General features: G+C 53.9%; 1 protein-coding gene and 1 long non-coding RNA gene across 9 annotated transcripts in view; one reads left to right on the top strand and one right to left on the bottom strand.

Annotated features, from left to right (window-relative positions):
• Window positions 1-2,098: 2,098 nt before the first annotated feature.
• ZBTB17 (zinc finger and BTB domain containing 17) overlaps window positions 2,099-24,374 on the bottom strand; it is a 34,900-nt gene continuing 12,624 nt past the window's right edge. For 2 of the 8 annotated variants that reach the window (XM_077938684.1, XM_077938723.1), the window contains 14 exons: window positions 8,535-8,741; window positions 7,185-7,373; window positions 6,401-6,563; window positions 5,983-6,108; window positions 5,165-5,421; window positions 4,925-5,067; window positions 4,528-4,828; window positions 4,036-4,123; window positions 3,827-3,943; window positions 3,627-3,747; window positions 3,304-3,434; window positions 2,762-2,971; window positions 2,564-2,674; window positions 2,099-2,485 (listed from right to left, as the gene is read on the bottom strand). In XM_077938684.1, coding sequence (XP_077794810.1) covers window positions 2,202-2,485; window positions 2,564-2,674; window positions 2,762-2,971; window positions 3,304-3,434; window positions 3,627-3,747; window positions 3,827-3,943; window positions 4,036-4,123; window positions 4,528-4,828; window positions 4,925-5,067; window positions 5,165-5,421; window positions 5,983-6,108; window positions 6,401-6,563; window positions 7,185-7,310 — 2,178 coding nt within the window. In that variant the 5' untranslated portion in view covers window positions 7,311-7,373; window positions 8,535-8,741 and the 3' untranslated portion in view covers window positions 2,099-2,201. 8 annotated transcript variants of the gene reach the window in all.
• LOC144336055 (uncharacterized) lies at window positions 11,912-15,829 on the top strand. The gene is made up of 2 exons (XR_013407467.1): window positions 11,912-13,056; window positions 13,817-15,829. It is a non-coding gene; the product is annotated as an uncharacterized LOC144336055 (long non-coding RNA).

Genomic DNA, 24,374 nt, shown 5'->3' with positions numbered 1-24,374 from the left:
TTTTTTTTGTTTTTAAGAAACAAGAAAACAGAACTGCCTTTGCACTAAATTAGTGACTTGGACTTTTGCCCAGTGAAGACAGGCTGTGACACTCTGGATGTCTCGGTGTGTGTAGACACACATCGTGGACTCCTAACGCAGGAAGGACTTCAAACTTCTGCTGAGACCTTGGGGTCAAGGAACATTTCATTGGGTTTTTTGTCCGCCCCCATCTCCCTTGCTCATTCGGATGCGTCACCTTAATTCTCCTGCTGCCACCGTCTTTGATTCACCGGGATGTACAGTTTACAGTTGAAGAGCAAACAGAAAGGTTTTCTCTTGGTGGGATATGCAGAACTTGGGATGTGTGTATATATAAATATATAATATATATAAATATATATAATACTGACTTAAAAAATCAAATCCCCCGACATACATTTTTTTTAATCTGTGCCAAAAATGTGTTTTCAGAGGAAATCTTATTTTCATATTCAGACTTTGTATTGCCCACTCATTTGTATAAGTGCGCTTCGGTACAGCACGGGTCCTGCTCCCGCGATGTGGAAGTGTCACATGGCACCTGTACAAAAAGACTGGCTAACCCCTCTTCCTGTTACCTTGACCTCTTCCCCAACTTCCTAACACTTATTAATTTATGAAACTGTTTTTCTCAGCGCAGTTTTGTTTTGTGTGTCCATTGGATTACAAACTTTATTAAAAAATGTAAAACACACCAAGTGTGAATGTGATTGCCACTTGGGTGGGAGGACGAACCATGGGTCCTTGGCTTATGGGAACAGTCAGCCCTCATCCCGCTTTTGCTCCCCATGCCAAGTCTGTACATGGGAACTATCTCCCTTCTGCCTCCTAGTCACTCCTCCCCAAGGATGATACTATCTTGTACAAAGGAGATTTTTGTCACGGACACTGAACCATTTCTCACAGGTCCTAACTGGTTCTTAGGTAATGTGGAAGGCACTTCCAATTTTGATACAGAATATAACCACACCCCATGCCGTCTCAGAAACATCTTAGCAAGCTTTGGTTTCTTGTCTCTTGCCCCCCTCTTCCCTTCTCCCAGTGTGAAACAGGCTGGCTCCTGCAGAGGCAGTGGCCTGCTGGGGCCCCTTGGGACTCACATGATCCTGTATCTGCCTCTAGACAGGAGGATGGGAGTTGGGGACGGGCTTCCCCTGCAGCTGGATCCTCTACAAGCTGTGGAGTTGGGGCAGGGACATGGGGACTACAAAGTTGGTGGTCTCACTTGCAATACCAATGGGCTCCTACAAATGGGCCTGTCCTGGTGTTGAGAAGATGGTATCCCCCTCTGAACGGTGGACCACAGGTGCCGGGGCCAACTGTAGGAAGGGAGTGGAGATGGTACCTCCTGACTCCTTGCTGACAGGAGTGAGAAAGCTGCTCCACCAGCTCCCTACCTCCCCATCAAAGCCCCTGGCTGCTCCTTCCTGTCCCTCTGGGCCCCCAGCCTGGTGGCAGAGATGCCATCTTTTGAATCTTCCCAAAAGATGATGGCACTGGCTTGGCTTTAGTCCTCAGGCCAGGTAACCCTGAAGCAAGTGTAGCATCCACCTGCTCCCCTAGGCCCATCAGAGCCAGGGCAGTGGCCTGGGCCTGGCACTCTCCTTGGCCTACCTGGCCACTCTGGCTGGAAGGACTCCTGAGACAAGCCTGGCAGCAGTGGCCTGTAAGCCAGGCTTGCTCTGGGTTGCCTGTGCCCTGGTAAGCAGTTGGTGGCCACCCCTACTGGTCCCTTCCCCAACTTCCCAACCTCTCCCCAACCTGGGCAGAAGGGGAGCAGGGTCATAGCTGTGGGGCGAGGGGAGGCCAGGCTGTAAAGATGAGCAGGTGAGAAGCCTCCAAACAAGATGGGATGAGGGCATGGGGCACGTGGTGCCGAGGTGTCTCCAGCCCGAGTGCACTGCCCACTCCTCAACTTGGGGCAAAGCAGCCAGCCTGGCTCTGGTTCTAGTCGCATTCAGCAAGAGGGACGGGCTGACTTTCCCAGGAAGGCTGGTCCCTGGGTGGTACAGCCTTTCTGTGGCATCAGTTCTAGCTGCCAGCTTCCCACCCACCCCACAGGGACCTATAGGCAGCATTAGAAAATAATCCAATTTATTCTCTCTAGGGAAGAGGCCACCCTTCCCAGTTCCAGGGTGCCATCCATCCTTAAATAAACAGTCAGGAGAAGGGCCGCCAGCTCACTCGGCAGGCGGCGGACATTCAGGAGCTGTAGGGGAGGTCTCTGCCAGTGCGGGCTGGCCCTCGGCCCCATCCCGAGGGCGGAAGACCAGCTCCCCAGCCTGCAGCACCTGCCCAGCAGGCCACGTGCCACCTGGCCCATACTGCTGGTAGAAGTCCGCGTCTGTCTGGAACATGACCAGTGCCTGGGCTGTGTGGATTCGCACGTGCTGAGCCAGGCTGTTGGCATCCAGAAACTTGTCCCCACAGGAGTCACAGGCGTAGAGGATGTGAGTGTTGGGGTCTGTGGAGGTGGGGCAGCAGTCAGAGTGGGAAGAACCCCGGGCTCTGCCCACATTCACACCCGGGTGGCCCCCCTCACCTTCCTCCTGCACTTGCTTCACAGCTTTGCTGATCTCGGCCTTCAGGACTTCCGTCTCATCGGCTGTCACTGCAGCTCCCACCGGCACCACTGCGGGCAGAGTCGCAGGGCCTAAGGTGAAGGCACGGGCACTGCCCCATCATCGCCACCCTGGCAGCAAGCTGCCTGTGACTTCCCTCTGCTGCCCACAGCCCGCACCTGTGAGCTGAGTGACGGCTGTCGCTGCCAGTGCCTCAGTGGCCAGCGTGACCATGTCATCCACAGTGACCACGCTGACTTCACTGCCCTCCTCGGGCTCCAGGATCTTGATGCCTGCCTTGCCCTGGTGCACCGTCTTCACGTGGGAGCGCAGGTTGTCTACCCGGTTGAAGCCACGCCCACACTTATCACACAGGTAAGGCTTCTCTCCTGGGGGAGCAAGGTTCTCTCTGGCGTTTGGGGAAGGGGCCACAGGAGTGGGGTGGGAGGCCCTCAATAACTCATTTGCTCAGCTAGCCTGTCTTTTACAGCAGGAGGTGCTCTGGGGCAGCCACCAGAGCTGCACAGGTACCTCTAGTGACACTGGCACCTCTGGAACCTCTAGGAAAATGGGGTCCTCGTCTGAACGGAACTGCCTTCAAGGCCACCTGCAGCAAGAGCTAGCACCTGAGGCTAGGGTCTGGGGGTCCCTTCCTTCCCCCTGCTCCCCACCTGGCAGCAGGGGCTGGGAAGGAACAGGCATGGCGGGGGCCACAGCTCACCAGTGTGGATGATGATGTGCTTGGACAGGTCCCCCACGTTCACGAAGGCCTTGCTGCACACACTGCACTTGTGTGGACGGATGTTGTCGTGGTGGCGAATATGATTGGCCAACTGGCTGGACTGGACAAATCTGTGGGGCCACAGGGAGGGACTCGCATGGAACTGCCCCAACCTGGGCCTCCTGCCTCACCCTCTAGACTGAAAAGGACCCCTGGGACCAGAGCCTGGGGCGTGGGCAGCAGTCAGCCCAAGTCCCCAGTTTGTCTTCTGAGCCCCTCACTGTGGGGTGCCTGGGCAACGGGTGTGGGGGAGGGGGCAGGACCTCTTGCCGCAGCGCTCGCAGACGTAGGGCTTCTCCCCGGTGTGCTGGCGTACGTGGGCGATGAGGGAGCTGGCCTGGGTGAAGGCCTTACCGCACATCACACACTGGCACGGCTTCTCACCTGGGGACCGGGCAGAAGGTGTTGGTGCCTGCTCCTCCCCGTGACCTCCCAGCCCTGGGCATGGCTGCTCACCACCCACCTGTGTGAATGCGGACGTGCCGCTGCAGAGCGCCGGGGTCTGCAAACTGTCGCTGGCAGTGGATACACACGTAGGGCTTCTCCCCGCTGTGGATCCGAAGGTGCCGCTTCAGGTTCCCTGTGGCGAGACCGAGGGCGAACCTGGCGTGGGGCACCACCGGTGGCCGAGGAGCAGGGGTGTGAGGGCAGCCAGGGCAGCCCTGGCCCTACCTGAGGTGGTGAACTGCTTCCCACACTCTCGGCACTTGAGGGGCCCGTCAGCGATGTGGATCTTCAGGTGGGCCTTCAGGTTCCCTACCTGTGCCCAGGGAGGGGTCAGGGGGGCCACCCCACAGAGCTCGGCCCCGGGCCCCCTCACCTGCCCCTCCCACAAAGGAGCAATCGACTCTCAGGCTTGCCAGGGTCCGTGGAGAGCTCCATCTCTCCTGGGTTAGGAGAGGTCCCCGGTCCCAGCGGTGAGAGGTAAGCCTCCCCACCCCATTTTTTCAGAACCAAACCCCGCCCTGACTCGACCTGCCCTCCGCAGAGCAGCCGGGAGCTCCCCCGTGGGAGTGGCTCTCGCTGGGCCTGTTTCCTGGGTGAACAGGCTGATGAGCTCCTGGAGGCGGGACTGTGCTCCCCACCACCAACCCACCACGTGGCATGCAAGCCGCTGTGACCACCGGGGCTCCCAGGCGCTGGTTCCGGGAGGGGTCCACACACCTGGTTGAACTTCTTGTCGCAGTGTGGGCACTTGTGCTCCTTGTCCGTGTCGTGGGTCTCCAGGTGGCGCATCTTGGAAGTGGGGTCGGAGAAGGAGCGGCCGCAGTAGTCGCACTGGTAGGGCTTCTCGCCGCTGTGCACCAGCTGGTGGCGCTTGAGGTTGCCCGAGGTGGTGAAGAGCTTGCCGCAGTCCTCGCAGCGGTAGCGCGCCTCGCCCGAGTGCCGCTTCTTGTGCAGGTTGAGCAGGCTGATGAGGCGGTAGCTCTTCCCGCACTCCTCGCAGCCGTAGGGCTTCAGAGGGCTGCAGGGCCAGAAGGCGACAGGAGGCAGGGCTCGCTGGGGCGTGAAAGGCCGAGCCTGGCAGGGGCCTGGTCAGGAGGCCGGCCTGGGGCAGTACCTGTGCGTCTTCTCATGGGCCTTGCAGGCCGCCGGGTCGGAAAAGGCCTTGCTGCACTCACGGCACGAGAAGGGCTTCTCCCCCGTGTGGATGCGGATGTGCCGCTTGAAGTTCCCCGTGTGCGTGAACTCCTTCCCACAGTCCTGCGGGTGCAGCAGGGAAACGGGGTGTGAGGGGCAGGTGGTGGGAGGCCGGAGGGGAGGGAGGCTGGCGGGGAGGGCTGGCCACACTCTCCCGCACCTCGCACTTGTGGATGACGGAGCCGTAGGCCTTGGACTCCGTGCGATCACCGTAGGTGCCTGAGCGCAGGCCCCGGGCCTCGGCGCCGAGCTCCTGCCCCGAGTCTGTGCCCGCTGACTCCTCGTTCTCGTTCTCCTCGGGGGCCTCTCCGTTCTCCAGCTGGGGACCCTCCTCCTTGACCTCAGCTGGCCCTGCGCCCTCCTCTTCTTGCTCCTCTTGCTCCTCTTCCCCTTTCCGGGCGGGCTCCACCTCCATTTCTGCGGAGAGAAGGGCAAGCACGGAGGCGCCTCAGAGGGCGCGGGGGCCTCGCAGCCAGGCCTGGGTCTGGACCCCACATGCAGCCCTCTGCCTGAGCTCCTGTCAGGGGCACCGGCAACATATGGAAGGGATAGTAAATGGCCCCAGCACTGGCCAAGGAAAGCCCCCGGGGTGCCTGTGAACTGGGTATTTGCTGCCTGGCGGATGCAGGTAGGCGGCTCAGCCAGCTGGGGTGGTGCTGTCGGCCAGCAGGCACTGGAGGGTTGCTGTGGGTGGGAAGGCACCCCTGTACGGTGCTCAAAGCTGGGAAGGAGCAGAAGCTCCAGGCCTTTGAAGGACGTGCCTGTGCTCACAGACACACGGCTAGCATGGTCAGCCAAGGAACGACCTCGAGACTCAAGAACATGCGAAGACCAAGGTGTCCCAAAGCTGAAGTGCATGGTGACTCCAAGTGGGACTGGCTGGAGGCAGGAGGAGAGAGGGAGGCCCCAGTGGGCAGTGGAGGCAGGGCCCTGGGAGGATGCACCAGGGAGGGCCTGGTCCTGGCTGGGCGGGGCTACCTTGCTCCGAGCTCTCGCACAAAGCAGCCTCAGCTTCTGCGGCAGCCATGCCACTAGTGGGGTCTGGCTTGAGCTCCACAGGCGGCGGCTCCCGGGGCGCATCGGCTTTCTCTGTCTGCTCTGCACCTGGGTGGGGGAAGCACCGGAGACTGGATTGCTACCCTCTCCCCAGGAGTCGGACACCTCTCCTGGACCAGCGAGCTGGTGGTGGCTGTGTATGGCCCAGGAGCGGAGGCCCCAGCACACCCCTAGCTGAGGCTGTTGTGTCTGCTCTGGCTGAAACAGACCCCCTGGGACATACAATAGGTCATTCTGGGTAACACAAGCTCAAGAGGTGCAGGTGCCCGTGCCACCTGCCCCAAGGCAGCCCTCACTACCCTGACAGGGCAGCCAGCTAGGTCCTCAGCATCTGACTCACCGCTGGCTGCGCTCTGGGCCTGACCGCCACGCTCCTCCTTGAGGTCCCTGCTGGGGCCTGTGGGTGCGCTGCGTCCCGCCTGCTCCAGCCTGCTCAGCGTGCTGGTGGCCGCCTTCTCCTCTTTAGCTCTCTTGTCCCCTCCTGGAGATGGTACAGGGCAGACCTGCCGTTTCCCATCAAGTGCCCGCCATTTGGAGGTGTGAGGTGGCCCAGAACTTGCTAGGTCTTCCTCATCCTCCCTAGGGTACCTCTAAGTAGTGGTTTACTGATTTGTTCATTCACCAAATTATTCACAGGGCACCCACTCCATGCCAGCTGATGGCTGGGCAGTGGGAATACAACAGTGATGGTTCCTGCTTATGTGGGACATGCAGACCTCATGTGTGCACCAACGGAGCTGATCAGAGGTCAGCACTAGGAAAGGGAGGAACGCGGCCTCTGGAAGTCTACAGCAAGGCACCTGGCCCATAGTGGGCATCTGAGGTCTTTATCTTAGCAGCTAAGGGGAGTGGAAGGAGGGGCTCAGGAGAATAGACCCACAGGAGGGTTTAGGAGCAAACCCTGCCCATGTGCAAAGGCACTGAACCAGGCACGGCTCCCGGGTGCTCTGCAGGGGAAAGGCAGGCAGAGAGGCCACCCTCAGACCTGAGGCAAACCCTCGCCAGCACCCACAACCGAGTCAGGGCCAGATGAGGAAACTGAGACCCAGAAAGTCAGAGGCAGAGCCCACGTCAAAAGCCAAGGTCTCTGGCCATCTGCTTGGGAGCAGCTGCCAATAACCTACCTTCTGTGGCCAAGGCCTCCGCATTTCCCCCAGGGCTGGTGGCTGGCTCGGCAAGTGACTTGAGGGCATGGCAGGCCGTGATGATGTCCTGCATTTGGAGGAAGGTGGCCACGGCCAGCACATCATCCACGTTCTCAGGGCTCAGGCTCAGCTTGGCCGTGTACATAAACTCCAGCACCTGCCCCAGGCCTGCCGAGGACAGGACAGCTGTCAGAGACCCACCTCAAGATCCGGCACCGGCAGCCTGCCCCACCACTCCACCCAGCAGCAGGACGCAGGGATTCAGGAACAGCTGAGTGGCAAGCCTGCATCGCCCCATCTCCTGTGTGGGGAGGAGGCAGGTAACCTGGAGGATCTCAGCACTGCCAACAGCCTTGAAAAGAAGTGCTCACTGAGGGTCTCAATGCCTGCTCTGCACAGAGAACAGGTGTGAACGCCTGCCCTGCACAGAGGACAGGAGGTGTGAATGCCCGCACTGCACAGGGAACAGAAGGTGCGACTGTCCACCCTGCATGGAGGAGGATGGGCGGTGAATGCCACCCACGCGTGGAGAAAAGGAGGTGTGAATATGCACCCTGCACAGAGGACGGGGTATAAACGCCCACCCTGCACAGAGGACAGAGTGTGAATGCCTGCCCTGGACGAGGACAGAGGTGTGAATGCCCACCCCGCATTGAGGAGAGATGGTGTGAACACCTGCCCTCCACACCCTCTACTTGGCCGCTACACTTTGCTAGCAGGGGACACTCCAACCTGACTTTCATCAGGGCTCTGCTACCAACTCTGTATCTGACTGACCTCCAGGCCAGTCACTGACCTCTTTGGATCTCAGTTTCCACATCTATAAAATGGGAGAATAATACCTTCTCATGGCATGTCATGCCAGTCTGGGTTGGAAGTCCGAATCCAGGACCAGTTCCTTCCACAACCCCAAGGTCTTCCTGACACTGCTCCCAGCCCCTAGGCCTTCCCCATCACCTCTCCCCAAACTTCTAGTTAGTACTGGGGTAGATGCTTCAGGACTGACTCTCCCATGGAAAGGGGCCAGAGAGCATAGAGTCTGCCTGCTCTCCGCCCTTCCCAATGAGGCTTTTCCTGTGTTCACTGCAGCCTAGAGCTCATCATGAGCCTTTCCTGCCAGTTCTCCCCTTACCACTCCACTCCCAATCAAGACACGTCCCCGAAAGGTGGGAGGAACTTAGTACTGACATGCTCATGGCCTGAAGCCTGTGCGGGAGGCCTGTTGCATCCCACAGCCTGCAGGTGCTGCCCCTGGAGGGTCTAGCATGGCACAGGGCCAGCCATAGCTTCTGGCCCTCAGCAAGCTCAGCCCCAGCCCTGACGGGGTACCTGCCGCGTTACTGATGTCCAGGTGCACCACGTCCTTCTGGTCCACAAAGAGCATCTTGAAGTACTCGCTGCAGGCCGCCAGCACTGCTTTATGAGCCTTAAAGTGAACACCGTCCACCACAAAGGTGCAGTCACAGAGAAGCCCCAGCTGCCGCTGCTGGTTCAGCTGTTCCAAGACGTGCTGGCTGTGCTGGGGAAAGTCCATGGCTGCAGAAAGCCAAAGGGCATTGGGGTTAGCATGGAGAAAGGACCTCAGACACACTCAGTCATTCCCAAACTCCCAGGCAAGCACCATGGAGAAGACAGAATTAAAACAAGTGAGGGCATTTCTGCCACAAAAGGGCAATTCACTCCAGATACCCCCTGCAAACCCAACTCAACCAACTGGTGGTTCCTGGATTCCTGGGTTTACTGGCCAGGAAAAGTGGCCCAAACCAAAAAGCATTGGGGCACCAACACGAGGCCTCCGCCTCCGTATCCAGGCTGGTAATGACATGAAACAGTCAAAAAAGGGAACAAACAGAAAACTGAAATGTGTCATCATTTCAAAAATGAAGACGTGGTCACTTTAACATTTGTTACTAAAAGAATGCATGACAATCTCAGAATAAAGGACAGATGTTTCCATTGTTTTCTTTAAGAAAACTTTCCTATCTTGTTATTTTTCTCATTCTCTCATGGACAGGTGAAGACAAGACGGTGTTTCATCAGCCGGCGTTGCAGAGCTTGGCCCTCTCAGGCTCTGCGCATACCCCATCCCCCGCCAAAGCCTAGCTCTCCCTCTCTTTCCGACTCATGGGAACTACCTAGAGTTGCAGCCTTCTGACTCTAGAAACCTGTGTCCTGGTGGCCATCCCAGGAGAAACAACTTTGATCCTGACACCAAGAGCTGCTGACCTGGCCACAACTTCTCTGTCAAGGGCCTCACTTAATGCCTGGAAATCCCACAAGTGAAAATGCTCAGGAAAATTCCATGGCCTGGTGCCGAGCAGTCTTGAACTGCACAAGCCGTGACTAAGTAACTATCTAAAACAGCTCTCCCTCCCACCTCACCACCACCCAGAGTTGGCGTCAACATCAGCAATTGTCTAGGGAAAATAAGCAGGCCCTCTTTTCTAGAAAGAACCCATTTCAGAATGTTTGAACAGAAAAATCAACACCCACTGTCTGGGGCCACATTAGACATATTCAACTGGGCACGGCTGTCACGCCCTGGCCCAGGATCTGCTAAGGGGCAGTGAGTTCTCTGCCTACTCCTCCTCTTCTCTGAGGCCTGAGTCGGCACGGGGCTGGACCCCTGCTTCTGGGCAGCTGAGAGGGACACTTTGAGGCTCTCTGCCCCCGGTTTTGGCAGCTCTGCCCCAGCTTGGGTGCTCCCCAGACATCAGCATCTTGGGAGTGAATCACCGCGGCAGCTCTGAAGCTGCCGTGGCCATGCATGGCTGTCGGGCTGTGATGAGTCGCAGAGGAAGCCACACCCCTCACACCAGCATAGGTCGGCCTTGAAGGGCGCCAAGGCCCCCTACCATGTGATGTCTGGAAACTTTTCACAAGTGGGGGTATCTGCTGAGGGGGGGAAGTGATGCAACAAATAACGGGGAGCATGGCAGTGGCAACAGGCATGAGCCACAGCGCACCAGCCTCCGAGCCACAAGTTCAGCACTGCGGCTGCTGCCGGAGACCCAAAAACGGCCGTTCCCTCCCCCTACACATCTCCGCCCCGGCTTCGGCTCTCTCAGTGACATTCCTAAATGGCTGCGGCTAGAGCCCTAAATGTAAGCACTGGAGAGCCAGGGCCAGCCCCGAAATCAGGAGGTAAGGCCCTGGGGCAGCTGGCCCCGCACCAAAGCCAAGTGGCTGGCAGCAGCACACGGCCACCTGGAGCATAGTATAGAGGCCTTTCTTTCCTGTCCTCAGTCCCTGGAAGCAGCAGGTTCCCATCTGTGACCTGAAAGAACACAAGGGAGAATCGTGGCTGCGCTGCTCCTATGCACTGGATGTGGGGAGGCACCAATGTCCAGCTTGTGGATCAAGACCTCAAGGGCACAAAGGGCAATGTGAGTGCAGAAGGAACCAAAGGTAGGGGCGAGGTGGGCCCAGGCCACATCAACCCTAGAGCTGTCTTCTCCTGGCTGTGGAAAAGGTCACGCGAGCACACAGGTGTGTGGGTGGCAAGCCCTGGGCCTCAATTGCTAGTCACCCCCTACATACCCAGGAGCCCCAAGTGCAGAAGAGGGGAATACCAGGGCCCACACAGGGCAAAATCCTCAACTGGCTTCAGAAGCAGCCCATCTGGAACTTGCAAGTGAGGCCCAACCCTTCTCTCCTGGCTGTGTGCCCGGCTTCCTCACCTTCCCCAGGAGCCAACCTGAAACTTAAGCCATCCAGGTGCTAAAACAACCTGGGGAGCATCAGCTGAACCCCCAGAGGTACAGACAACCCTCTAGCAGGAAAACCATCTGACCTGCCAGGAAGAGACAAGTGAGAAGACTGCTGGCCAAGGGGAGGGACAGGATCAATCCGCCTGTCTGGGCCGGAGTCTGGGATGATCCTCCCTATGGCCAGGTGCCCTGGGGCTTCCTGGCAAGCATAGCCCCACCCAGCCATACAGCTATCCTGGGACTGGATGGAGGGATGGATGGATGGATAAGCTCGACAGATTAGGTAAGACACATTCGCTAGACAATAAAATAGTAAAGGCCCTGAGGACATACCACCACCCGCCAAGAGAGCAGCTGTGTGCCCATGAGCAACGTTCACTTTTCCAATGCAAGATGCCCACCCAGAAGTGGGCTCCTCCCACACATGGTGTTAGGAGGAGAAACAGAGGCGTCTGTAATCCTCTGAGGCTGCTCCAACAGAGACATGCACCAAAAGGGAAATGATAAGAGGTAGGGAGGAAGAAGTGAAGATGGGCAAAGTAAGGGAAGGAAAGGAGAGGGGAAGGAAGGAAGGGAGGGAGGGAGGGAGGGAGGGGCCCTGTACCCACAGAGAGATCAGCGGCAGCTGAAATGCACTTACCAGTACGATCTGGGACTGGCCTCCCAGGGGTGCAAGAGCAGCTCGAGGGGGCCAGGAGGGGGCGGACCAAGTGCTAAATGGTGTCACCCGCAGAACTGTGTCACCGTGGACTTTACAACCCGAGCCCCACCCTCATGGGGCAAGTGGAGCTCAGGGTCCCCCAGGCTGTTCCCCAGCCGGGAAGCTTGAACAGCCCCTCTCTCAAGGCCCGTGGTGAGATGGGAGGTATGGCCAGCTGGGTCCTTCCCTCAGAGGGGCTGAGCTAGAACTAGGCAGTCCTCCACCTCCAACCCACGCGAACTGCTCTGGAGGGATCACCAGCCTGTGTCCTAGTTCCTCTCTTATCTGTTCCTCAGCCACAGGAACCCAGCAGGATGGCCAAGCTTGGATGGACACAGGAAAAGGGTCTGGGAGTGAAGGGGCGTGCAGGTCCTAGGAGCATATCGCCTCCTAAGTACATGCTAGGAGGTGCTGTCTGAGGAGACGTTAACCACAGTAATCAGATCAACAGCCAGCTGCTCCCCATCACCTGTGCGGGCACAGACGGTGAAGAAATACTGTTCCCACCAGGCAGCCTGCCCCCACCCTACCCTTGGAATACGGTGACCATCGCTCAAGCACAAGTGTCAAGGTCTGTGGTCTCTACTTCATCTTGCGTGATGGGCGATAAATACGGGCACTAGTTAAAGCGACTTCTAAGGAAGATCCGAAAACCTTAGACCCACGGAAAACGCCAACAGAACAAGACCACAGAGCCCAGCAGCCCAGAGTCCTCACTTTAGATGCAGACTGACCTGACCACCCCCTCACAACGTCTTGGCTGCAATCGGGCACCTTTTCCGAACACCTCCAGTCACTCAGTTTTTCTCCCTGACCTCGGGTGTCAGAGCTGGGATGCTGTCCTGATGACCAAAAGCTTAGCTGGACACAGAGCCCTGGGTTCCCTCACAAGGAATTCACTGAGGAACAAAAAAGTGAGGCACTGAGGACACCTGCAGTGTGAGTCCGGACAAGCACACTGACACAGCGGAACGGACGCAGCGGAACTGACACGGCGGAACAGACGTGGACCATGTAGGGCCCCTCTCAGGATGGCCAGCAATTCTTCCCCTGCCAGGGCCACCAAGCCTCCCATGGAGAGACGGTGTCTCTTTCCCTTCCATTGGAATCTGGATGGTCCAATGACGACTCTGACCATCAGGATGCAGGGACTGTGCCAATTCCAGACCTAAAGCTAAAGAAGCCTGGAAGATCCTGCTCTGGCTCCTGGGAACCCAGTCACCGAGCTGGAGGAAAGTCCAGGCTCCCGTGTGAGTGGGAAACACATGGAGGGGCTCTGGGGAGAGGGCACGCGGAGAAAAGCAGAGAGGCCTCTGACAGCACCAACGCTCTGTGGCGAGGGACACACTTTCCTGGACCTCCCAGCCCAGCTGCTCGCTGCTGCACGCACGGCCTCAACCAGCACCTCGGAGCAAGCGACTGCCCGTTCATCCATAAAACTGTAAGAAATACTGACTCACTGATGACTTATGCCACTGGGTTTTGGGGTGGTGTGCTGTGCAGCAAGAGATAGGAGACAGACGGTAAAACTCTACAGAAAAGGAAGTGATTAAGCCACAGGTTCAGGATGCCGGTGCTCCCTGGGCGGGGGAGGGTAAGCAGAGGACTTCTGAGATCCTGGAAGTTTTTCTTTCTTTACTTGGAGGCCCCTGGATTTATTACTTAAACTAAACGTGTATATTTCATGTACATTTACATGAAAACTATTTCAATTTTTTTAAAAAAATCATTACTTTTTTGTAGAGGCAGGATTTTACCATGTTGCCCAGGCTGGTCTCAAACTCCTGAGCTCAAGCAATCTGCCTACCTTGGCCTTCTAAAGTGCTGGGATTACAGGTGTGAGCCACTGCACCCAGTCATTTTTCAAAAATTTTAATAAGAAAAAGTGAGATTCAGTTGCCAGATTTGATCCAGTCATGGCACGGAGTGTGCAGGCCAAGGCTGGGGTGCTCCCAACCACACTCCCGGCCATGCTCACCAGGGCTGCCTTGAGGCCCAGCATGGCAGTGAGGGTCAGAGGAGCTAAGAGAGCCACCAAGGCTCCTGTGGGCGGGATTCAGAAGGGCTGGCCCCAGAAAGCACAACCCATCGCATCTGGCTTGCAGTTCCAAAGCACCACAGGCTGCTGGGTAAGAAAGGTCTGTTTGGGCCATGAAATCCACTCTGGTGCCAAGTTCCACATTGCTGCCTCCACGACGCAGGGATTCCAGTGGCAGCTGAGCCCCGTGGAAGCAGCAGAGCCTCCTGGGACAGGCCAAGCAGGATCTGTATCCGGGTTCCACCAGCCACTCGCAGGTGATCTCCAGCAAAGCTTCTCCAATGGCCAACGGGGCTAATGGTATGACTTCCTTTGTGACAGGATTAAATTAAGTAACATATGTCAAGGCCCGGTACAGTGCCCGGCACATCGTGAGCATGCAGCAAACTACTGTGACCAGGAAGCACAGATGCACATGATAGTTCTGTTTTTTTAGGCCAAAGACTTTATCAGATGGTTTCTATATACCCCTTTACGCTGGGCATACTGGGTGTGTTTGAAAACTATGTGGTGACTTGACCTTGTTAAGAGGTTGTAATCATAACCCATTACTCCTAAATGCAATCTGGAAAAATCCCAGAGCACAATTAGCATGAAGAGAGGGAGGAAGTGACGGGAGGGGCACTGAGTGGAGAGATATCTAGAGCTATTGTCTCTGCCAGGAGGCACTTTATATTGAACAACTGTTCTGTTAAACCCCAAGGGTGCTCCCAGGCGAAGGCTGGAGTGCAGGCCCAGAGCGCTAAGTGGCCCCAGAGAGCACAGCTCCATCTCAGAGTCAAATGGACACCTGTCAAACATGAAATGTTACCCAGGTTATTAGTGTGCACTAAACTACCTGCAGGGTTTCCACACTGCTGCAGAGGGAAGCCATTAAGCCAGGAAGCAACTGGCCTACCACAGGGAGACACTGATCTTCACAAACAACAGTCTCCGGCTCCCAGAATAAGCTGCACCCAGCTATGAGCCTTGTCATGAGCCATCTCGTGTCCAGGTGCTTGAGGAACCTACGGGCACGTGAGAAGGATCACCATTTGGCTTCCAGTTGCTCAGCATTCTTGATTTTCTAGAAATACAGGTGGATCAACATAAACTTCCAAAGGAGCCAGGTACAATGGCCCACACCTGTAATCCCAGCACTTTAGGAGGCCAAGGCAGGAGGACTGTGGGAGGTTTGAGAGCAGCCTAGGCAACATGGTACTACCCTGTCTCTACAAAAGAAATTTAAAAACTACCTGAGTGTGGTGGCACACACCTGTGGTACCAGCTACTCAGGAGGCTGAGACAGGATAGATTAAGCCTAGGAGGTCGAGGCTGCAGTGAGCTGTGATTGTGCCACTGCACTCCAGCCTGGGCGATGGAGCAAGACCCTGTCTCAAAGAAACAAATAAAAAACTTCTGGCCAGGTGCGGTGGCTCACGCCTATAATCCCAGCACTTTGGGAGGCCAAGGCTGGTGGATCACTTGAGGTCAGGAGTTTGAGGCCAGCCTGGCCAACATGGTAAAACCCCATTTCTACTACAAATACAAAAATTAGCCAGGTGTGGTGATGAGCGTCTATAGTCCCAGCTACTCAAAAGGCTGAGGCAGGAGAATCACTTGAACCCGGGAAGCGGAGGTAACAGTGAGCCAAGATCGCACCACTGCACTCCAGCCTGGGTGACAGAGTGAGACTCTGTCTCCAAAAACAAACAAACAAACAAACAAACAAACAAACAAATGAAAACTTCCAAGAAAATGGAAGTTCATACCAGGCCAGGCTTGTGAGCATGAAACCTACCTGCCCAACCCCACCAACCACCCCAGTTTGACAACACATTCCTTTGAGTGCAAGGGATGGCAGAAAAGCAAAGATGAACAAAACCAACCCTGCTGGCACTTTCCTCCTCACCCAGCAAACACTCTTCTTGTATTAAGATTGGATTTCTCAAACTTCTAAAATCACTTTCTCCTTTAGATAAACATACAAATCTTGGCCCCTCTCGACAACCCAATTCTGATATTTCTGCTGGAGAGTGCCCATTCCGAGCTTAAGAATCACTGCTATCTCTACACACTCCCAACAGCCAAGGTTCAGTAGGATTTTCAGAAGTTTGTATGTATGATTAAAAAAAAACAAAACAGATTTTTTTAAATCTTAAAAATGTGTAAATATAAAATGAAATTACAATGCTGACTTTGCTTTTCAAACTATACAACTACTGCTACCTTTCAGATTTAGGCCAGGTGCAATGGCTCACACCTGTAATTCTAGTACTTGGGGAGGCCGAGGCTGGAGGATCACTTGAGGCCAGAAACTTGAGACCAGCCTGGGCAACATAGTGAGACCCCATCTCTACAAAATAAAAATTAAAATATTAGCTGGACGTGAGCTATGACTGCACCACGGCACTCCAGCCTAGGTGACAGAGGGAGACCCTATCAACATCAACAACAAAAGTTTAGCCACACTTTTGAGGGGGCAGACACCCCCTGCCTGATCCCTGATGGACCCCAGTGCTCTAGGACTATGCATGAAAGGGAAGGCTGGAGGGCCCTGAAAAAGAGCTGTCCAGGATTCCAGCAGCCCAGGCCAGCTTAGAATCCACTACGCTGGTATGCGCTCCAGGGACTTGTAAAGCTCAACACTGGGTAAATTAAGGGGCCTTCCTGCCAAAAAGACAAAATCACGACATGTAGGACTTGGGCAGTACCTGATCATTCCCCAAGGCACACACACCCATTAGCCACAAACACTTCGAGTGTCAAGCAAGGGCACTGACACTGCCTTAAATGATACAATGTGTCACCCCCTCTCTCCTACTAGTTTAATAAACTCACTGCAAGGTGGGGCTCCTTATTTCTTCCTTACAGCTGTTTATAGCACGTTACCCAGAACCCTGCTCTCAAGTGGTTACAGATCAAATGGGGAATAGGCCTGTTGAGAGCAGAGATCCCTGGCCTTTTTGAGAATGACTAACTCAATGTCAAAGTATTTCCTAGACCCTTACGAAATGACAGCTGTACTTCTGGTACAACTTGTTAACTGAGAAAATAAGACAGAAGCCACTATGAAAAAGTGAATGCCCATTCTATCAATCACAAAGGCATTTGAGCAACAATTCTATGTACATGGATAAGAAATTTCCCCAGGCCGGGCGCGGTGGCTCAAGCCTGTAATCTCAGCACTTTGGGAGGCCGAGACGGGCGGATCACGAGGTCAGGAGATCGAGACCATCCTGGCTAACACAATGAAACCCCGTCTCTACTAAAAATACAAAAAAATTAGCCGGGCGAGGTGGCGGGCGCCTGTAGTCCCAGCTACTCGGGAGGCTGAGGCAGGAGAATGGCGTAAACCCGGGAGGCGGAGCTTGCAGTGAGCCGAGATAGCGCCACTGCACTCCAGCCTGGGCGACAGAGCGAGACTCCGTCTCAAAAAAAAAAAAAAAAAAAAAAAAAAGAAATTTCCCCAATATAGAGAAAATCAGTGGGTGATACAGCTGCTCATTGGCTCATAATTATTGATTGCCCTTTAGGGGTGTTCAGCCTATAAATTAGGAAACAGATACATATAGGGAGAAGACTAATGAATTTCACAAACGTCTAATGAGTCTACCTTGTGTTTGTCCTAGGTACTGTGTTAGAGCTTCGAACTGAGTGGGGAAGACAGGTAATAAATGGGTATAATAAACAATGGCAGCTACCAAGTGCTGTGGAGAAACTAAAGCAAGCTGAGCAGATCGAGAGGCAGGGGCTGTTTACTATTTAAGAAAGGAGGCGGCCGGGTGCAGTGGCTCACGCCTGTAATCCCAGCACTTTGGGAGGCTGAGGCGGGTGGATCATGAGGTCAGGAGTTCAAGACCAGCCTAGCCAACGTAGTGAAACCCCATCTCTACTAAAAATACAAAAAATTAGCTGGGCATGGTGGTGGGTGCCTGTGATCCCAGCTACTCAAGAGGCTGAGGCAGGAGAATTGCTTGAACCTGGGAGGCTGAGGTTGCAGTGAGCTGAGATCGCACCACTGTACTCCAGCCTGCGTGACAGTGAGAGACTCCTTCTCAAAAAAAAAAAGAAGAAAGAAAAAGAAAGGAGGCAAGGGGGACCTCAGAGGAGGTGGCATTTAAGCAAAGACCTGAATGAGGTGTAAGAGTGAGCCAGGCCACGTATGCCAGGGACCATCACAGACATGAGGAAGAGCAGATGCAAAATCCCTGAGGCGGGCATGACCTTGGCACAGGGGCCGGTGTGTCTGGAGAGGAGGAGGTGTGTGGCACAGGGGCTGGTGTGTCTGGAGAGGAGGAGGTGTGTGGCACAGGGGCCGGTGTGTCTGGAGAGGAGGAGGTGTGTGGCACAGGGGCTGGTGTGTCTGGAGAGGAGGAGGTGTGTGGCACAGGGGCCGGTGTGTCTGGAGAGGAGGAGGTGTGTGGCACAGGGGCTGGTGTGTCTGGAGAGGAGGAGGTGTGTGGCACAGGGGCCGGTGTGTCTGGAGAGGAGGAGGTGTGTGGCACAGGGGCTGGTGTGTCTGGAGAGGAGGAGGTGTGTGGCACAGGGGCCGGTGTGTCTGGAGAGGAGGAGGTGTGTGGCACAGGGGCCGGTGTGTCTGGAGAGGAGGAGGTGTGTGGCACAGGGGCTGGTGTGTCTGGAGAGGAGGAGGTGTGTGGCACAGGGGCTGGTGTGTCTGGAGAGGAGGAGGTGTGTGGCACAGGGGCCGGTGTGTCTGGCCGGTGTATGTGCACAAGAATGAGAGCAGCGGGGGCTGAGCTCGCCCAGGCTCACAGGGACACAGCGGACTCTGGATTTCTTCTAAGTGCACTGGGATGCCTTGGGAGTGACGAAGAGTGACAGAAAAGAGCAGAAGAGTGAGGTTCCTAAAAGGCCCCTCTGACTGCAGTGCACAGACAGACGGCCAGAAGGCTTAGTGGGGGCCCCAGTTAGGCTACTACAGTAGAGAAGAGATAGCAGTGGCCTCACCAAGGAGGTAGGAAACAGGCGAGAAGCGGTTAGATTAGGAATATGTTTTGGCAGAGCTGATCAAGCAGATGTGTGTTGTGACGGAAGGAAAGGAGTCAAGGATGATACTAAGATCTGTGCCCAGAGACACTGGCCCAGTGGCAGTGCCGCTTCCAGACAGGAGGAGGAGTGGCAGGAGGAGACTCCATGGGGGGAATCGGAGTTCTGTTCTGGCCAATTACAGCTGAGATGTCTTGTAGAGACGGTAATTAAAGCCATAAGGTGGAACAAGATATCCATAGAAGCAGGTATTGGATAAACAAGAGAAGAAACCAATGGACTCAGAATCCCAGCTCCAAACTTAACACAGTGACCTCAGGCAAGCATCTCTGAGTTTTAAACTGCTCACCTGTAAAACAGGAAAACCACCATAAATACGAGCATTCAATGAGACAACAAGCAGATAGGAAGTGTTGCCCAAATATTGGCAAAAGTGGAATTAGATATTACTTCTCTAACACAGCTCTGTGACTGATACACAGTTAAAACAAAAGGGAAATGATGAACTAATAAAACAAAAACAAACCAGATGATCCCAAGTGGCCTCTCCGTACCAGGGCAGCACAGGGCTCCTGCCAAAGAGGACAGCAGCTGGCCAAAGCCTTGGGAGGGCAGCTGACGGAAGCCAACAGAGCCGCAGCCTGGTCCAGTACGACAAAAAAAGTGCACAGGTGTTGCTTCTCTCTGGCTGCAGGCTTCCACCATCAGGCCTTTGTTATGGTGCAGCTTAGGGCAGAAGGCCTGGGAACTCAAGTTCAATATAGAAGGATTCGGGGGTCCAATCTCCATAACTGGTGGGCTGAGGGGATGGTGGAGTAGACGTTTACTTCAAAGTCCACTGCGAAGTGCCAGGGGCCCTGGGATAAGGCTGGCTCTGAGCCCCAGCCCCTCGACCTTCACTGGGGAAGAAGGACAGTGTGATGAGTGCTGAATGGGTGCTGCTGAGTGCCAGCCTGGGAGGATGTGACCACACCTAAAGACAGACAAAGGCAAGAAAGACGTTTGGGCAGGGGACAGCATAAGCAATGATAGCTGAGGGGCCAGGGGGAGAAGGGGGATCATGCCCCAGCACACAAGAGGAAGGAGGGGACAAAGTGATGGGAAACACAGCTGGAGGGCCAGCCCGGGACTAGGCACTTGGGCTGGGACCACCACACCAGGACTCAGTGACAACTTTGGCAGTCAGGAGCCACACTGCAACTTGAAAGGGGGAGATGAAGTCTCACTGGGCTGGATCCTTGGGATGGGAAAAATGGGATGATATCACCCCCAGGTGGCCCTAGAAGGGTTTAGCTGGTGCCAAGAATCCCACACACTCTTACATGATTCTGGCAGCCTGCACAAATGACCCTCCCACTAAATACTGTTAAATCCTCTAAAAGTTTTAAGCACCTCTTCTTGGAATAGCTCAAAGTCTCTTAAAATTTAGTATCTGACCCTTCCCAGTGGAAGGTGGGCCATGCCATTTGTCCAAAACTATAAGCCCAGGCTAAGAATGTATACATCTTACTTATTTTTAAAAGACAACAGCCACATTTCTGTAGGGTATACATGAAACTGGTAATGAGAAGCCCCTCAGGGGAGCAGGGGAAGTGGGGAAGGAGCTGAACTTTTCACTATGTATCCTTTCTGTATTGTTCACCACTTGTAAACACTATCTATTAAAAAATTAAAACTGAGAAAGCTGAAGAAGAATGGAGAGAAAAAGAGGAGGGGAGGAGGGAAAGAAGGAAGGAAGAGGGAAGGGAAGGAGGGAGGAGAGGGAGAGAGGAGATGGAGGGAAGGAGAGAGGAGATGGAGGGAAGGAGAGAGGAGATGGAGGGAAGGAGAGAGGAGATGGAGGGAAGGAGAGAGGAGATGGAGGGAAGGAGAGAGGAGATGGAGGGAAGGAGAGAGGAGATGGAGGGAAGGAGAGAGGAGATGGAGGGAAGGAGAGAGGAGATGGAGGGAAGGAGAGAGGAGATGGAGGGAAGGAGGGAGGAGAGGGGGGGAGGGAAGGAGGGAGGTTCCAGCTATCTGGGAGGCTGAGGTGGGCAGATCACCTAAGCCCAGGAGTTTTGAGGGTACAGCGAGCTATGATCATACCACTGCACTCCAGCATAGGCAACAGAGCAAAACTCTGTCAAAAAGTAAAAATAAAAAAGACAGGAAAGAAAGAAAATAAAAGGCTGCAAAGTCAGAGACCTAAGTCCTTTATTTCTATCTACCATAAAATCTTTAAGACATTTTCTACAAGACCTGGTGACTGAAAACTTCTCAAAGGAAAACATTTCTCATGAGGGAAATGGAAAATTGTGGTAATGTGCACAGAGAATCAATGTATTACTCAGGAAAACAATATGAGCAAAAATTCCTTGAGGGGACGCCCCTAGCACAGCAGCTGGTGCTCTCGTGTTTAAATACAGAGGAAGCCCCTGACACTGCGATGAAACTGAAGTCCTTCTCCCTGGGACACACCCACACACAGTTCAGCATGCAACTGTGGGGGGCGTGCTACTCCCAGGACCCAGTTAAAACACTCCTACCCCGGAATCCAGCCAAAGCTAGTTAAGTGCCTCAGGCAGGAGTACTTGAATCTCTGTACCTTAATTCCTCTTCTGTAAAACAGAGATGATGGCAAAAGTTTCTTCTTCATAAAGCTACTGCTGGCCACCATCATTCTATCATTACACATAAACCCATGCCAGCAAGGCTGATAAATTATAGAAAACATTTGGCTTGAAATTGTTTTTAATTTTTTAAAAAAGAAAAAAAATATATAGAAAAAACACAGCCCAATGCTGTCATCCTTGTCCTGTCTTCCAAACACGGATGTAAAAATCTCATCAGTAATCCAGGCACCCATGAAGCTTCAACCCGAAAAAAGGAAAAGGCCGCACACACTGCAATGCTTACTCCACTTGACAGGAATCAGAATAAAAGGCATAAATGCTTCATGCTTGATGGTAACCGCCACCTTCTTTCTACAAAGGACACAGGACTGCAGAAACAAAGAGGCTTTCACTGAGGCAGAAGAACATGACAATCACAAGGGAAGGGCTAGATGGCCCATGATACTCTTTAAGATCAAGAATTCAAGCCAAAAGAAAAAAGCAGGTTAAGTATGAACTGGAAATGGATATAGCTGGACTTCCATGTAGTACAGGCTCTTCAAGTGTGACTGACTTTTCCTGGGTTTGTATCCTCACTAGGATTAGGTAACTGCCAAGGTCCCTTGTAGTGATAAGATGTAATACATGCTTCAGCCTGGGCAACAAAGCGAGACCCCATCTCCACAAAAAAATACAAAAATTAGCCAGGTGTGCTGGTGGTGCCTGTGGTCCCAGCTACTCGGGAGGCTGAGGCGGGAGGATCACCTAAGCCCACAAGGTTGAGGCTGCAGTGAGCAGTGATTGCACCACTGCACTCCAGCCTGGGCAACAGAGTGAGACCCCCCATCTCGAAAAAAGAAAAAAGATTTACGAAACGCTGCATAAATGAATGAATGATATCATTAATGAGACTGCCATGCATTCGAAGTATAACAGATGCAGTGTGACAATTAAAATGAGGCATTTACCTAGCAGTTAGCAGATTTTTTCCACTTAAAAACTTTCCCTACAGTATTATCTTTTTCCAACTATGAACATGAACTGTATAGGACATGAACACCAACTATGAAATACATATGGCAGAAGCCAACATCAGATTTTATATTTCCTATTCCAAATAGGATTAAGCTAAGATTCTATAAAACTTCACTGGGAAAAAACTCAATGAGTAAGAGAATATTTTAGAGGAATATTTTGGGGATCCCGAAGCCTTAAGTTGGGACTCGATAATCAGTGGTCAAGACTCAACGTCTCAGTTTCCAGTGATGTTTCAAAACTGCTGGGCTTCTCGATCCGGATGCAGAAGTGCTGTCCTACAGCAGAGTTTCCAGAAGCTGCCCAGTGAGGATTAGGAGAGACTCAGGGGCACAGGGCTCCCCTTCAACAAACAGCGCGGCTGACCTCCAGCCCCTGAAATCCCTACCGCCTGCGGCTGCGATGAATCAGCAAAGCTGCTCCCAGGCCAAGCCTTGAAACGGAAGGCTTGCAACCCTGGCTGGTTTCCCACCAGCCGCTTTGAAGTGCAAACTTCTGAGAGAAACTTGGAGACCACCCCCAAGTGTGGCCTGGCTCCTGGTCCTAATAAGACCAGGGAGGTGGGCGGAATGGGATGGAGAGGGAGGCACAGCTAGTGATGACAGGGGGTGGGGTCCCAGTGGAGAAGTATATTTTATGATATTAATATATATGCTTTATCAGTAAACCGGGAGAGGTGGCTCATGACTCTAATCTCAGCACTTTGGGAGACGGAGGCAGGAGGATTGCCTGAGCTCAGGAGTTGAAGACCAGCCTGGGCAACATGGTGAGATCCCATCTCTACAAAAAATCCAAAATAATTTAGCCGGGCATGGTGGCACGTGTCTATGGTCCCAGCTACTTGGGAGGCTGAGGTGGAAGGATCACTTGAGCCTGGGAGGTTGAGGCTGCAGTAAGCTGAGATTGTGGCACTGCCACTCCAGCTTGGGTGACAGTGCGAGAGCTTATCTTGAATAAAATAAAAAATAAAATAAAATGAAATAAAAATTGTGAGTCCTGGTAAGAGACTGCGGGTGGAACTGTGCCCTGTGTGCAGAGAGGAAACTCAGCCTCGCTAATAACAGCTCCATCTGCTGAGACTCCAGGGGAGGTTACTGGCAAGAGAAACTCACGGGATGGTTGTTTCCGGTGCAAACAGACCCTAACCCACAGCAGCCATGAAGGGAGTAAGGGCCAGAGCTGCTGTGGTGCCCCACCCACAGTGTTTCACACTTCCATGCGCCTCACCAGTACTCACAGTGATCCTGGGAGGAGGGACTAACACAGCCACCCGCATTGAGCAGATGAGCAAATCACAGTTTAAGAGCTTGTTGCTGACCTAGGTTGCACTGCCCTGCCCACATTCAAGGCCAAGTCCATCATACTCTAAAAACTGTGCCCTTTCCACTACAGAAAAGGACAAAACTTCTGTGGACAAACACAGAATAGCAGGTTCATCAGATTCTGAGCCTGTACCAAACGGACACATTCTCTGTCATCACAGGCACATAACAATCTCTCTTCCTTATACTAATGAGTGCTATAAAACATCGTATTGGCCGGGCGCGGTGGCTCAAGCCTGTAATCCCAGCACTTTGGGAGGCTGAGACGGGCGGATCACGAGGTCAGGAGATCGAGACCATCCTGGCTAACCCGGTGAAACCCCGTCTCTACTAAAAAATACAAAAAACTAGCCAGGCGAGGTGGCAGGTGTCTGTAGTCCCAGCTACTCGGGAGGCTGAGGCAGGAGAATAGCGTGAACCCAGGAGGCGGAGCTTGCAGTGAGCCGAGATCCGGCCACTGCACTCCAGCCTGGGCGACAGAGCGAGACTGCGTCTCAAAAAAACAAAACAAAACAAAACAAAACATCGTATAAAACCCAGAAGTAGTTGGCTATGGTGCCACATGCCTGTAGTCCCAGCCACTCGAAAGGCTGAAGCAGGAGGATCACTTGTGGCCGGGAGTTCAAGGCTGTAGTGAGCTTTGACTGCACCGATGAATAACCACTGCACTCCAGTCTGAGCAACATAGTGAGACCCTGTTTCTAAAAAAAATTTTAAAAAAATAAAAAAAATCCAAGGCTGGGCACAGTGGCTCACACTTGTACTCCCAACACTTTGGGAGGCC

Source organism: Macaca mulatta, chromosome 1, assembly GCF_049350105.2.
Source record: "Macaca mulatta isolate MMU2019108-1 chromosome 1, T2T-MMU8v2.0, whole genome shotgun sequence".
NCBI classification, from domain to species: Eukaryota; Metazoa; Chordata; class Mammalia; order Primates; family Cercopithecidae; genus Macaca; species Macaca mulatta.
The sequence above is the reverse complement of the archived record's forward strand: the minus strand, read 5'-3'. Positions and strand labels throughout refer to the sequence as shown.